The following is a 14,093-nucleotide window of genomic DNA, read 5'->3' on the forward strand; positions in this document are numbered from 1 at the left end:
GGATGTAACACATTAACAATTCCGTGCATGTGAGAGTGGCATATGCCTATTTGGAGGTAGCATTGGAGGGTTGTACGGGTCCGAAGAAACAGCTTGCACCCGACTGAAAACTAGTTGAGCTGGCATTACAAACAAATCACCTTCATTATATTTCCCAAGGTAGCGTCCTCCCATTCATCCCCAACCCTTGATCTCACTATTTCCCCAATAATAATTTTCAACGCCTCTGTTCCAATGCGTGGCCCGGGGAGGGTTTAAGACCAAGTTCAGTTAAGTGGGATGGATCACCATGGGTACAGATGGTTTGCGTAACATAATTATAGATGCAAATGTGCGATTTTTAAAAGTTAACATTGAAACACAATGGAATTCTCCTAAATTAACTTGACGTTAGTAACTTCAGTCTCTCTCATAATCACAATACTGTATAATCATTCTTACGATAATGGCATTGCCTTTAATCATGGACCTAGACTGGGTTTCAGTCCCTAATCTTTGTCTCAATCATTTAAAATGCTTAAGAATAAATCGATTTTGGCACCAATGGCGTTCCATATTACTTATTTGCATGGCGTTCCATAGTATACTTTTTCTGGGATTTTCTAATTCGCATCAAAAAGTTTCTCGACATAATCTGACGCTGGTGGCGCTTTCCGAAATGTGCTAATACAGTACAGTACTACGAAAAATCAATTAGAGACTTGTGGAAAGTCTATCATGGACCTATTATTAGGTCCATGCTTTAATACAGTCTTTTTATATTTAAAATTCCTACTACCTGTACTTTTATTTACTTTACTAAAATACATGAGCCCCAGCACATTTTCCCCCCGTCTCACACAACTCGTCGTTAAGCTTCTTTATACTATTACTGTATCAAAAAAAAAAAAGTGACTGGTTCGATAATAAAAGGGTATTCCAGTTTTAATATGGAATTATATATCTTTGGTATATAAAATATATACTGTAGCTATAAATATAAAGAGGCAACACAGATGAAATAAAAAAATCCAGGTCAAGACAGTGCTGCAATGTCTATTTTAATAGCTTCTTTATCTATATATTAATTTAACCTACAATTCAAAAATACATTAAAATATTCTACTTAAAAAAAATTACAAATATAAGTATATAAACATTCGTTTAAAGTACTTCATTAAGATAGACTTAGTTTTTAATTTAAGTTGCAACTCAATCAGTTGTATACTTTCGATTCACTTAAAAATACTGTAAAAATAAAAAATGTAATTATTTCGTTTTAGTGAGTATAGTACCATACCATCTTAACTCTAACAAAATTATTAGGTGGTGTACAGCACCGACATCAAGTGCCCAACAAACAAGTAAATAATAATAATAATAATAATAATAATAATAATAATAATAATAATAATAACTGTAAATTAAATAAGCTGTCTTAAGCCTGGCTATTTGTAACAATACATTTTGATAGCACAGTGCAATAAATAAAGAAAAAAAAAATTTTAATTTAACTAATTTTAAATAAAATTCTTTAAAAACATTTATCGTCATGAATTATGTTCGTTATATTTTATTTAAAATGTATTCCAAATAAAAATTGTATTTATCCAATTAATCAAACATTTTTTCAGATGTGTTTTATATTATTAATAGAGTGTCCCTCAACATCAGCTGGCTGTCTGGGAAAATTTGGAAGGGTCACCCTCCTGTATAAATAAAGTTTAAATAAAGAATAGAATGGGCATTACCAGTTGGTCACATAAAATCTGGTAATGTAGACAAAGCCTTATACAGCACAAATTTAAAGTGTCCATATAGGCAATGAATATTGGTATGTAAACACCTTATTGCAAGCAAAGAACTTAAGTAACAATAGCATTGTACAATAAGAAACAAATATCATGATCAAAATAATTGAAGGTTAAAAATTTTTTATCAAACTCTCTCTTGTTTTGCCACAATCCTATAGATACCTTATGAATGTTGTCCTAACTATTATATAGTAGTAGGCCTAGTTTATAGCATTATTCACAAATTCTTAATTACTACACATAGTTTGAATGCAAAATAAATAATAAAATATTTTAAAAATATTTATAAAATTTCTGTACATATTTTTATAATTTGAATGTGTATTTTATTTTAAACAAGTGTACAGTTTACAAACCACTATACTGTACATGCATTGTAAAGAGAGTCACAAATCTGGCCATATATCTCTTAAGACCAAAAAAAGAAATGTTTTCCTTTATTGTTAAAAATAATGTTTTTGGGCATAATACATTTCTACCCAAAAAATGACTTAAATTTGCAGGTTTTCTAGGACCCTGTGTCCCATCAGGGCATGATCCCTAGATCCCTGCTGGTTTTTAGAGACTCGGGCCCAGCTGGTAGGGACACATAGCTTAGTGTCAGGGAGTGATGGTAAAATATATCACAGAAAAAAATAATTAACATAATATGTAAACCCAGAGCCAGTTGGCGTAAGAGTGCAGCACGCGACAGCGACAAAAATATTCTGACACGCAGTGCAATCCATTTACACAGCGCGCAACAACAGCCGTGATTGATGTAATTGATTGATGAGAATATTTTACGACGCACAACAGTTTTTAGAAATAGAAAATGATTCTATGCTGAGCAGACAAGTTGTTCAAACGCGTAGTCATGTCACGTTCAGTGTGGATCACCACAAAGAACATCAGTGGGTTCTATTTCTGCCGCTGTCGCATGCCGTTGTCGAGCTCTGTGTAAATAAACCTCAATTGGTCTTGTTGCATTTAGATGGTAACAGATAGACATTTAACCGTTTTGTGACTGGATGCTTTACTTCCTCCTACAGCCTGCTTTGGAGTGGTTAAATAATTTAGATGGAAATATGACTGATTGCTATCAACAAACTTGATAAATCTAATCTTATGTAATAATACACAACAAAACCATTAGAATTCTAATAATTTAATCATAATTACAATAGGCAACTTAAAAAGGGGGTTCTAGAGTTAAAATTTCTTCTATTTTATCATTCCTAACATCTTTGAAGAAATACAGAAGCAAAATGCTATATTATTTGTTTTTCAGGTTTAGGTAAAATCCCATTTTTTCACATGCTTAGAAATCAGTTTCAGGTCAATAGAGAGGTTTCGCACACGAACGAATACGTGCACACATACGTTTATTTATCCATTACGGTTTGTAGCCATTCTGTGTTTTTCGCAATCACAGCGCAATTAAAGCGTAGGCCCTTAGAGCCAAGGCCTATACGCTGTTTTCTTCTCAAAGCACCAACGTTTTGATACCCCAAAATGAGACGCATCCTATCGTAATTTGCTGTCTTAAAATGTCACAAAAATGCATGTATGTATTCAAAGATACATTTATTTTTTACACTTGCATAAAATGTGAAAAAAACGAAGATCGTAAATAGAAATCCAAAATTTCCTTACACGTTTTTCACTTACGTGTAGTGAGCAAGATATGCGTGTTGTCCACACATTTTGCGGATAGCAACTGGCGTATGACGTCAAAATGATGACGTATTAGTCACACTAACCGTATGCGTGAGAAACCTCCCAAACATTCATTAATATCTTGTGTTGTTTTAATTGACTTGAACTTGAAGTAATAAAGTGAACACAGTAGAACCCTTATAAAAGCACAATTAAATAAGTCACTGGATTAACTACTTACACAATGGTGAAAATACAAAAATGAAAAAAGGGTCCAACTCTGATTTTATAAAAAAAAAAAAAATGAGCAAAACAAAACCTTACAGCTGTGAAATATTACTGAATATCTTGTGTTGTTTTAATTGACTTGAACTTGAAGTAATAAAGTGAACACAGTAGAACCCCTATATTAAGGGGACACCTTTAGGAGCCAAAAAAGCATCCCCTTAATTGGGGTGCCCCATTAATAGGGATGTCCCCTTTAATATGGGTTGTCCAGTGATAAAAGATATACTTTCCTTCAGTTTGTGGATGAAAAAGTGTCCCCTTAATAGGGGTGTCCCAAATGAAGGGGTTCTACTGTACAATACAAGTCATACTCAAAGGTTTGTACCGATGGAAGAGTCACACGTCAGGTCAACAGGAATATAACCTTTAGTCCCGCTATCATTTGATACCAGGATATATTTTCCATTATCCCGCTCAAGAACCATCAGAGTTTCACCTGCGCAAAGACTGAGTTCGCCGGGACCCTGAAAAGGTAATAAAGATGAGGATTGTTATTGATGGTGTACATGTTGTAATCAACTAGCTTTACATAAACAACTAGCGTACATGATCCACTTGCCTACTGGATGGAAACAATGGGCGTACATAAAATACTTGAGGTAATCAACCAGTCTTACATGAAGCGACTGGCTTACATGATGAAAGTGACCGGTTTACATGAAGTGACGGGCGTACATGAAGTGACTGACGTATATGAAGTCACTGGCGTACATGATGGAAATGACAGGCGAACATGAAGCGACTAGCGTACTTGAAGCGTCTGGCGTACACAAAGTCACTGACGTACATGATCGAAGCGACAGACGTACATGAAGTGATCGGCGTACATGAAGCGACTGACGTATATGAAGTCACTGGCGTACATGATGGAAGCAACAGGTGTACATGAAACGACTGGTGTACATGATGTAATTCACTGGTCTACATGATGGTCGTGACTGGCATACATGAAGCGCCTGGTGTACATAACATAATTTACTGGCCTACATAATGGAAGTGACTGGCGTACATGAAGCCACTGACAGGCTTGCTTACGCTATAGAAATCAACTAAGAAAATGGCATACTCAACAAGAACTACTCCCATAAATGACACATTCAACTGAATTCTATAAAGCAATCGAAGTACATAAAGTAAGCCACGGCCGTGCAGTACATGACATTACACAACCAGGGGGGGGGGGGCCTACACAATATGTAACCACCGGCATACTCGATGTACAGTAAGCTGCTTTACACTGCCTACAGTACATGACGTAATCAACTTCACAAGGATATAAGTACTGTGTGGGTTTAAACCCTCCCCCTTTCCCACTCCTCAAGGCTGAGAGAGCAGCTGAGCTCAGTCGGCTGAACTGGTGGTAGCCACTGTGTGTGCGCTGAACCGTGGAAATTCCCATCGCTGCTCTCCTTGTGTTTCAGCAGGAGGGCTGAATGCAAGTTTCGATAGCGCACCGTCTTTTGGATGAGATGTTTAAGCCGGTGTACTGCCCAATCACCACCAGAGTGACCCCACTGGAAATAAGTCTTCTTCAGACTTTCATGGGTTATCCTTGGTGTTTACACCAAATAAATCCATCCATCCAACTACAACCCCTCTACCGAAAAACAAAATCACAAGAGTGCATGGATTAATGTTATTGAATTGGTTAATGAACATTCTATTATCAACCTACCTTTGCTTGGTAGTCACGTTTAGCAACCAGATATTCGCATGCCATGTTTGGATTAACAGACGCATACATCGGATCTGCAATCATCACAGGAATGCAAGAATTGCTATTGGTTATTTTCTTTGCAAATATGTTAAGTGTTATTAATTGTAACCAATCAAACAACTGAAAATGCATCACATGGTAGTAGTGTTAACAACTAACTCTTAATGGTTTATGGATTAGTACAGTAGTGAATTATTAGTAGTGCCACTGCTACATTGCATTTAATTACTTCTCAAAGAGATTTTGATCTATTCGGTGGGTGTGCTCGTACACCACAAATATGTTTGTGCCCCCAGTTCCTCCCCCTGGAAAAATTCTGAAGCAAAAAAATACTGTACTATATAAAGTAGTTTACCTCACCTAGGGCGGATTGCTATAAGTGGTCTTTATATGGTGTTAACGCTTAGCCGGCTTTAATCATGACGTCCCTACTGGTCTATGATTATAGACCATTGCTATATCGCGGACTAATCAGTTAGCCATCTTAAATTTTAAAGCCTATTCGGAGGAGGCTTAAAATGATCTTAAATCATTTTCCTCATGGCGTTACAGGTAATTGAACTAGGCCTACATTGTCAAAGACTAAGAATTGAATGACAAATATTCCGCAAGCTTCTCAGCGTCGGTAAAAATTGGTCTACATGTATTTACGTTTATTTTGATAAATATGCATGTTTTGAGCAAGCGTAACAGCGCCCGCAATTTTATGCCACCACAGAGTACTTGTTTGCGTTTCAATACTCAAAGCGCTCTAAGCGAAGACCGTTTTTATAGCAATGGTCTTAGCAGAGTGATTTTAGTAAGACCGTCTAAGCGATAAAGCCGGCTTTATTCGAGGAGTTAAGACACAAGTTAAGATCGTTTTACAGCAATCCGCCCCTAATTTTGCCAGTTGGTACCCCTCACTTAATCATTGAGCCTCTCAATACCCCTCCACTTCAAGACTTATATTCGCCATTTAAATTCAGAGCATTGCTCAAATACACATTCATCCAGATTAGACATGTGAAATTCTTTTGTTTTATTTAATTTCCCAAACACAGTTACAATGGCTTAAAAAACACCATTTAATTACATAGCAAACAATCTGACTGAATCACACCTGTTTTGGGTGACCTGCTCTGGCTACATATGTGGCAAAGACAAGCCAAACCAGTCATTCGTCACAAATTGTGTTTCAGAGAAAATGGCCAAAACATGCTGGAATGTCAAATTTTAAAAATCTATTTTATTGCACTAAACTAATCTTTACACATCTATACATCATTCTATGTTGTTATTTTCCCCATTTCCAATGTTAAAACAACATTTTAAAGGATTTGATTATAGTTTATGCATGAGAAATGCCTGAAATCATAAACTTTGAAGGCTGATTTCTCATATATTGTTCTTTAAACAGCTGTATGTTTAAGTGCTTGTAACTTCATAAAGAAATGTCCGATTTGAAAGATTTTTTTACCATTTTATAGCTATTATTTTACTCTCTAACACTGTATTAATAACTCAAAATCGATTTTTGCGACGAGTGACTGGTTTGGCTTGTCTTTGCCACATATAGAGCAGTGAATTTAATTTAATTCACTGTTAATCTGCTGATGAAATCTAATAAAATTGCTCCATTATATTTAAACTGAAGCTATGCTAGTTATATCCCTGGCTATAATATACTCAAACTGGAGTAGACTTTGTTCTTCCAACAGTTGTTGTAACTGAGCATTTAGCCAACAATAATAATAATTTTGCTTTTGTATAACGCTCCACACAAAACATCAGGGCTGGAAAAATGTGCGCGACCACAAGACCGGCGGTTGGAGGCATTTTAGAAAAAAATAAAGAAATTGTTATACATCTCAAATTAATGGCTAATTAAATTTAATATTTTTTTTTGATCTAAATCACCAAATGTACTAGTACTGTTTTGCTATAAGGCCAAAAAAAAAAAAAAATTTTGGGTTGCCTCTGCAACCGACCAAAATTTTCCAAAACATCGGGTTGGCATTTAAAAAAAAAAAATTTTGTACAAGTACAAATTGGAGGAATACCCTCCAAAATTAACATTTAGAACATAAAATTTAAAACAGACAAGTATTTTTATCAAAATCAGGCCATATTACAGTATATGTATGTGTAAGATCAGTAAAATAGAAGGTATACTTTTGAGAACCGAGCGCAACGACGATACATGCACCCAACATCGGATTTCTCGCGCTGAGCTGTCAAGCCACGACCAGATCTAGGCCTAACCTATTTTTTACTACTGTACAACTAGTGGTTGCTTGAATCAAAAATTGTATTCATTACTTACGGTATATTGGACAATAAATAAAAACAGGCTTAGGTATAGCCATCGCTTCAAAAGCGGTACATAGCTAGACATTTTCGGCTCATTTACGGTTTTAGGCCAACCATAAACGAAATATTTTTCTTTTATTTTTCTCGAAATTTACTTGGATTGTATTACATAGAGGGCGCTTGTTTGGACATTTTTCGTGCCACAGTATGGTTTTGCTCGACCTACCCGTGCGTGATCGCGTGGATCAGATACACATTATTATTTTACGTTTCGAAGGCCAAATAAATCTTTCTTTAAACTGATTTATTTTTATTAAATCTATTTAAATATACACTTGGTTAGTATTTATTCTGTTGTTACTTTGAATATTTTTTGTTTATTAAGCTTGCCATCGTTCTATTGTGGTGCCTATGAGCTATGAGCCCTTAGGCCTAGGGTCTTCATATATGTGTGGCAAAGACAAGCCAAACCAGTCACTCGTCGCAAATCATGTTTCAGAGAAAATGGCCAAAACATGCTGGAATGGCAATTTTTTAAAATTCTATTTTATTTTACTAAACTAACCTTTATATATCTACACATCATTCTATGCTGTTATTTTCCCCATTTTCAATGTTAAAACAACACTTTTAAGGATTTAAAGATAGTTTCTGCATGAGAAATGCCTAAAATCATAAACTTTAAAGGCTGATTTATCATATATTGTTCTTTCAACAGCTGTGTGGTTGAACGCTTGTAACTTCATAAGGATATGTCGGATTTGAATGATTTTTTTACCATTTTATAGCTATTATTTTACTCTCTAACACTGTATTAATAACTCAAAATTGATTTTTGCGACGAGTGACTGGTTTGGCTTGTCTTTGCCACATATAGGGACTGTAGTTTCAGGCCTATCCTATTTCAGGGTGTTCTATTACTTAAAAAAAAAAAAAATGTAAATCTAATAGTGTAACGATAACATTTGGTCCTGGAGAATTTGATCAAGACAATTTACTTGATCGGAGGCACAAAAATATTTTTTCTATTCCTGCAAAACATCTCAAAGCGCGGTCAAACTCCAAATGTCGCTATTTAAAACTGCTTAGCAAGATATTGTTTTTTAGACACAGCTAGTGAAGTACTTAACTTGGAACAAAAAACTTTCACAACTGAAATAGCCAAAATACAAAATAGCATAATCTTCAAATAGCATACAAATATTAATGAAAAGCTAAACACATTTTAATTCAGGAACACCTTTGAAACTTAAAATAATTGCTGCAATCTGCTATTAAAGTAGGCAATTACTCTTGCTGGTGCACGTAAAAGTGGCATAAGTGTCGTTTAATTTTTAGGCTCAGGGATAATAGTGAACATAATCATTTTACTAAGTGGCTATCCTCCACAAGACGAACATACAAGCAAGATGCTTTACATAAGCTAAGTGGCGGATCCAGGAATTTGAAATAGAGGGGGCCTAGTTAGGGACTTCCACAGATGGACAGTCTGGACGTCAGCCTCAACATGGTTGCGGCTGAGGTGAACAAATTTATGATTATGGCACCTCAGACATAAATTTAATTAAAATCTTCCATTATTCTCCATTTTTTATATAATTTTAAAAAATTTAGTACTAGTATATTTTATTTTCACCTCCACCAGGGAGGTTATATATTCACCCTTGTCTCTCTGTCTGTCTGTTAGAAAGATTGTGCAAAAAATAAGGAATAGATCATCATAAAATGTAGTAGAATTGTACATAATAATTTAAGAAAGAATGATTGAATTTTAGAAAGGAAAAATCAAAGGATATAATCACTTAAGTTTTTTCTATCCTTGAGCATAAAAGAAAATAATGCAATAGCCATTCATATATGTCCTGAGTATTATGTTCGGTATTCAGGCACGTCAAAGGGTGGAAAATAATAAAATCACCCATCATATACAGTCTGAGTATAGATTGGTATTCAGAAGGCACATGGTGGTGGTATGCAGTCCATGGAGAGACTGCTTTAGTATTTATTTTTATTATTTTTATTATTATTATTATTATTATTATTTTTATTATTATTATTATTTTTATTAATGTTATTAAAAATATGCAGCAAATTTCAGTTGATGCTTACTTTCAATACCAAATACACGTAAGCATGACCACAGTTGTGGAATCGGTCTATCATAATAACAGGAGAAAATCTATAATTACCGTCTACAGATCCATTGCGTGACATCTGACCTCTCTGCACTGGGACTGGAACCTGTGCTACTGGCCGATTCTGCATTCGGTTTCCGTTTGAATGTCTTTGCCGTTCACGATAGTAACATTCATATACGATCGGAGCTAAAAGAATATTTAAAATAAATGACATTGTATCAGAGGATGCAAATGAACATAAACACATGTGATATAAAATGTACATAAGCACATAATATTTAATAAACTTAAACACCTGAGATAGTTAAACAGAAACACCTGTGATATTTAATAAACACAAACACCTGTGATACTTAATTAACATAAAAACCTGTGGTATTTAATAAACATAAACACCTGTGATATTTAATAAACATAAACACCTGTGATATTAAATAAACATAAACACATGTGAAATTTAATAAACTTAAATACATGTGATATTTAATAAACATAAACACATGATATCTAATGAACATAAACACCTGTGATATTAAATAAACATAAACACATGTGACATTTAATAAACATAAATACATGTGATATTTAATAAACATAAACACATGATATCTAATGAACACCTGTGATATTTAATAAACATAACCACATGGGATATTTAATTTGTTTTTCTTATATTAGCAAAATGTGGCAAAGACAAGCCAAACCAGTCACTTGTCGCAAAAATCGATTTTGAGTTATTAATACAGGGTTAAAGAGTACAATAAGAGCTATAAAATGGTTAAAAAATCATTAAAATCCAACATTTCCTTATGAAGTTACAAGAATTTACACATACAGCTGTTTAAAGACAATATATGAGAAATCAGCCTTCAAAGTTTATGATTTCGGGCATTTCTTATGCAGAAACTATCATCAAATCCTTAAAAATAGTTGTTTTAACATTGAAAATGGGGAAAATAACAGCATAGCATGATGTATATATATATAAATTTTAGCTTAGTGCAATAAAATAGATTTAAAAAAAATTGACAATCCGGCATGTTTTGGCCATTTTCTCTGAAACACAATTTGCAACGAGTAACTGGTTTGGCTTGTCTTTGCCACAAATGGTTCTGCCAAAACCTTCTAAAGCTCTGGCCAAACTATCAATTTTCATTTGACAAAAAACCTGTTGCATGCCCATATATTCATGATATGCCTATATAATTATGATCATGTTGTGATGTCATCATGACCATATTTAGGCATATCACATGTTTTTTGTCAAATGAAATTAGATTTTTTTGGACAGGGCTTAAGTGAAGGAAAATTTAAAATAGTGTGTGAGGCACACGTTGACCTTGGGGACGCATGTGTGACCAAAATCACGTAAAAAGGGTTGTTTTTCCCCGAACAGGCACATAACGTATGTTACATTTTTAGGCTCTGAAAAATGCTCAAATTTGTAAAGGGTATCATATTTGAGGAAATTAAGAACGTGTTTAGGGTGTGCGTCGCCGTGTGTGTCAGACAGCGTCCTTATTTGGAGTTACTGTTTTGCTATCATATGTTTAGGTCTAGGCCTATACATATTCAAGGAATAACGTGTGTTGTCTGTTATTAAAGGATAGAGGCCAGAGTGTTAAGAAAGAGGTTTTTTTTTTGCCCTTTCGTGTTCAGCTTTACTTTTTATTCTAAAAATGCTTACTTAAAAGGTAAGATTTTAATATATTACATGAAAAGGGGTGCATTTTCTCTGCGTTCCAAACCTTGTTTATTGCCTTTTTCTGAAGCATGGTGACACACATGGGCACCCGAACCTAGATTGAGTGGTCCCCACATAACAAAGAATAACCGTATAATAAAGAATATAATGTTGTACTGCTAAGTTCTGTAATCAGCATAAGGCCTAAAAAAATAATTGTTTGTTTGCCCTTCTTTTTTTAAAATGATAAAAGATTGCTCATCAGATGGAATAAATAACCCACAGTTCACATTTTGCAATGAATGTAGGCCTAGAATGGCAATATCTTGCATCAGACAACAACTTTAGACAACTTTGTAGGGCATCTGGCAAAAATTAAAGAACAATTCACTCACATTTCTTTTAACTTGTAAAGAAAAAAGCTAAAAAAAACCCCTTTTCTGCAAGTTTTTTTGTTTTGCTGCCCCTGTTTTTTTCAGTGAGTTAGAGGCGGGTGAGGAGGGCAAAAAAAAATTTTTTTTTAGGCCTAATAAATGTATTATATTTATGTAGTAAAGAGGAAGAAATATTGATTTATTATTGAGAGAGTTAAATGTAATAAAATAAAATAATAAAAATAAATAAATGTTTTTCTCTGAAATTTGTAACAGCAAATTTTACAACAGACCAAAAATAATAATAAAAAGATTTGGTATCACCATTATTGGCAGAAAGCAGCTTTGTGCAGCACATTATAGAAAAAGAAGTTTTTCTATATCTTACCTGGTCTAGCTGAGCCAGTCCTCTTTGACCTGATGAAAAGGTCATTATCTTCCACATCACTACACTTTTCGAGCATTTCACGCACCTTTTCATAAAGCTGAAAGACAATTGGCAGTTAAAAAAATATATATAGTATTAGATTTAGAAGTCAATTTGCATATAAAGGGAAGACAATAATATTTTTGCAGAAATGAATATAGCAAAATCTGTGCTTTTACACAGAATAATAGTGATTGTGAATAACTAACTTTTTTTGGGTCAGCAAATTAATATGATTAGTCTGATGAATTTGCGCTTGTCCAACAAGGATAGAGGGGGTAACTTTCCTGCCGACGTCCTGCTAATACGACCACTGTTTTGCACCCATAAATCTTACCCCTCCCAAAAATTTTCAGTACCCTGGAGTAATATTTAACTACTTAGAATATTTCAAATTGGGTGGATATGTCACTGCTAATCCTACCTTATCATCTGTGCAACATTGAATGGATCCGATGTTTGTATACACCCACACACTGTTACGCAAGTACTTGATTCTGTCTTGTTCCAGGTTTTGTGCTTTCTGTTTAATACACAAGAATTAAATAATAAAATTTAACCAGAGAGGCATTTAAATTTAGAGACATTCCTATAGCATCAGTGAGTAGGGCACATCTCAGTGGCGAAGCGAGTGGCTGAGTGGTAAGACAGGTGCACTGCTAACTACAGCCAACTACTGCACAAATTCGATCTGCTCCTCTACCAGGGTTAGGTTGGTAAAACCAGAGAGTTGTTATAGTGACTACAGTCACTATAACAACTCCCTGGTAGAACTAAGTCTTCTTGGATAAAGAATTAAAATAGAGGTGTGCTCATGATAGCTTATGTGCACCTTAAAAAAACTCATTGCATCTTTTGGAAGAGTAGGGGCCAACCCAATGCTATTGTTCACTTCAGCCCTAAGTCCTAAATAAAATTTTAATTTTTACTATTATTTATCACTACATGTATAAAAAATATATGAAGGGACTTTTCAATGAAGGTGTGCTCATGATAGCTTATGTGCACCTTATAAAACTCATGGCATCTTTTGGAAGTGTAGGGGCTAACCCAATGCATGGTTCACTTCAGCCCTAAGACCTAAATAAAATTAAAATTTTGACTATTATTTATCACTACATGTATAAATAAGAGCATTAATGATGCAATAGCCCACTTGGCAATAGCTGGCAATGTTTAAGTGCTGTCGGTGGGTGGAGGTTGTGTGGAGTGTTGTAATGTGTATTGAGCATAAAGTAAAACATTTAAAGTTATAGTAGTTATATGCATCATAGACCTTTTTTGTTATGTTCACATAACAGTTAGGAAAGGTGTGATGTTGTTGTACAGTGATATTAAAGGAAATATGGTTGGTGTAAGTTTTGTTGTGTATGTAATCTTTTGAAATATTTTGTACTGTAATTATGAAGATATTTATTTAGAAGTTTATGTTATAAGTAGACAGTTTGGTGAGTGAATGGAATTTGTTGCATAGAAGCATTTCATTGTGAAGAGATATATTTTTCCAAAGGCGCATTATAATTACGTATATCATTTGTCTTGTTTGTTACTGTAGTTAAACATGCAGCTTTGTTTGAGAAAGGCTAAATAACTTCTTGGCAGACGTCAGATGTTGATGTATGTATGTTTATATGTATATGTGTATATATATATGTATATGTATATAAATTTATTTATTTATTTATTTATTTGTATATATATATATGTATATATTTATTTATATATACTGTATTATATTATAT

General features: G+C 34.2%; 1 protein-coding gene across 2 annotated transcripts in view; it reads right to left on the bottom strand.

Moving 5' to 3' along the window:
• Positions 1-828: 828 nt before the first annotated feature.
• Positions 829-14,093, bottom strand: part of LOC117125064 (proline-serine-threonine phosphatase-interacting protein 1-like) — a 31,674-nt gene continuing 18,409 nt past the window's right edge. Inside the window, exons 8-12 of one of the 2 annotated variants that reach the window (XM_033271435.1) lie at positions 12,776-12,874; positions 12,313-12,409; positions 9,918-10,052; positions 5,395-5,468; positions 831-4,183 (exon numbers count right to left, since the gene is read on the bottom strand). In XM_033271435.1, coding sequence (XP_033127326.1) covers positions 4,031-4,183; positions 5,395-5,468; positions 9,918-10,052; positions 12,313-12,409; positions 12,776-12,874 — 558 coding nt within the window. In that variant the 3' untranslated portion in view covers positions 831-4,030. Of the gene's footprint in view, positions 4,184-5,394; positions 5,469-9,917; positions 10,053-12,312; positions 12,410-12,775; positions 12,875-14,093 lie in introns of both variants that reach the window. The other variant, XM_033271436.1, reaches the window with a different exon arrangement.

The sequence above is a fragment of the Anneissia japonica genome, unplaced genomic scaffold, assembly GCF_011630105.1.
Source record: "Anneissia japonica isolate Jap-2015-1 unplaced genomic scaffold, ASM1163010v1 scaffold9_len2422644_cov172, whole genome shotgun sequence".
In the NCBI taxonomy this organism is placed as follows: Eukaryota; Metazoa; Echinodermata; class Crinoidea; order Comatulida; family Comatulidae; genus Anneissia; species Anneissia japonica.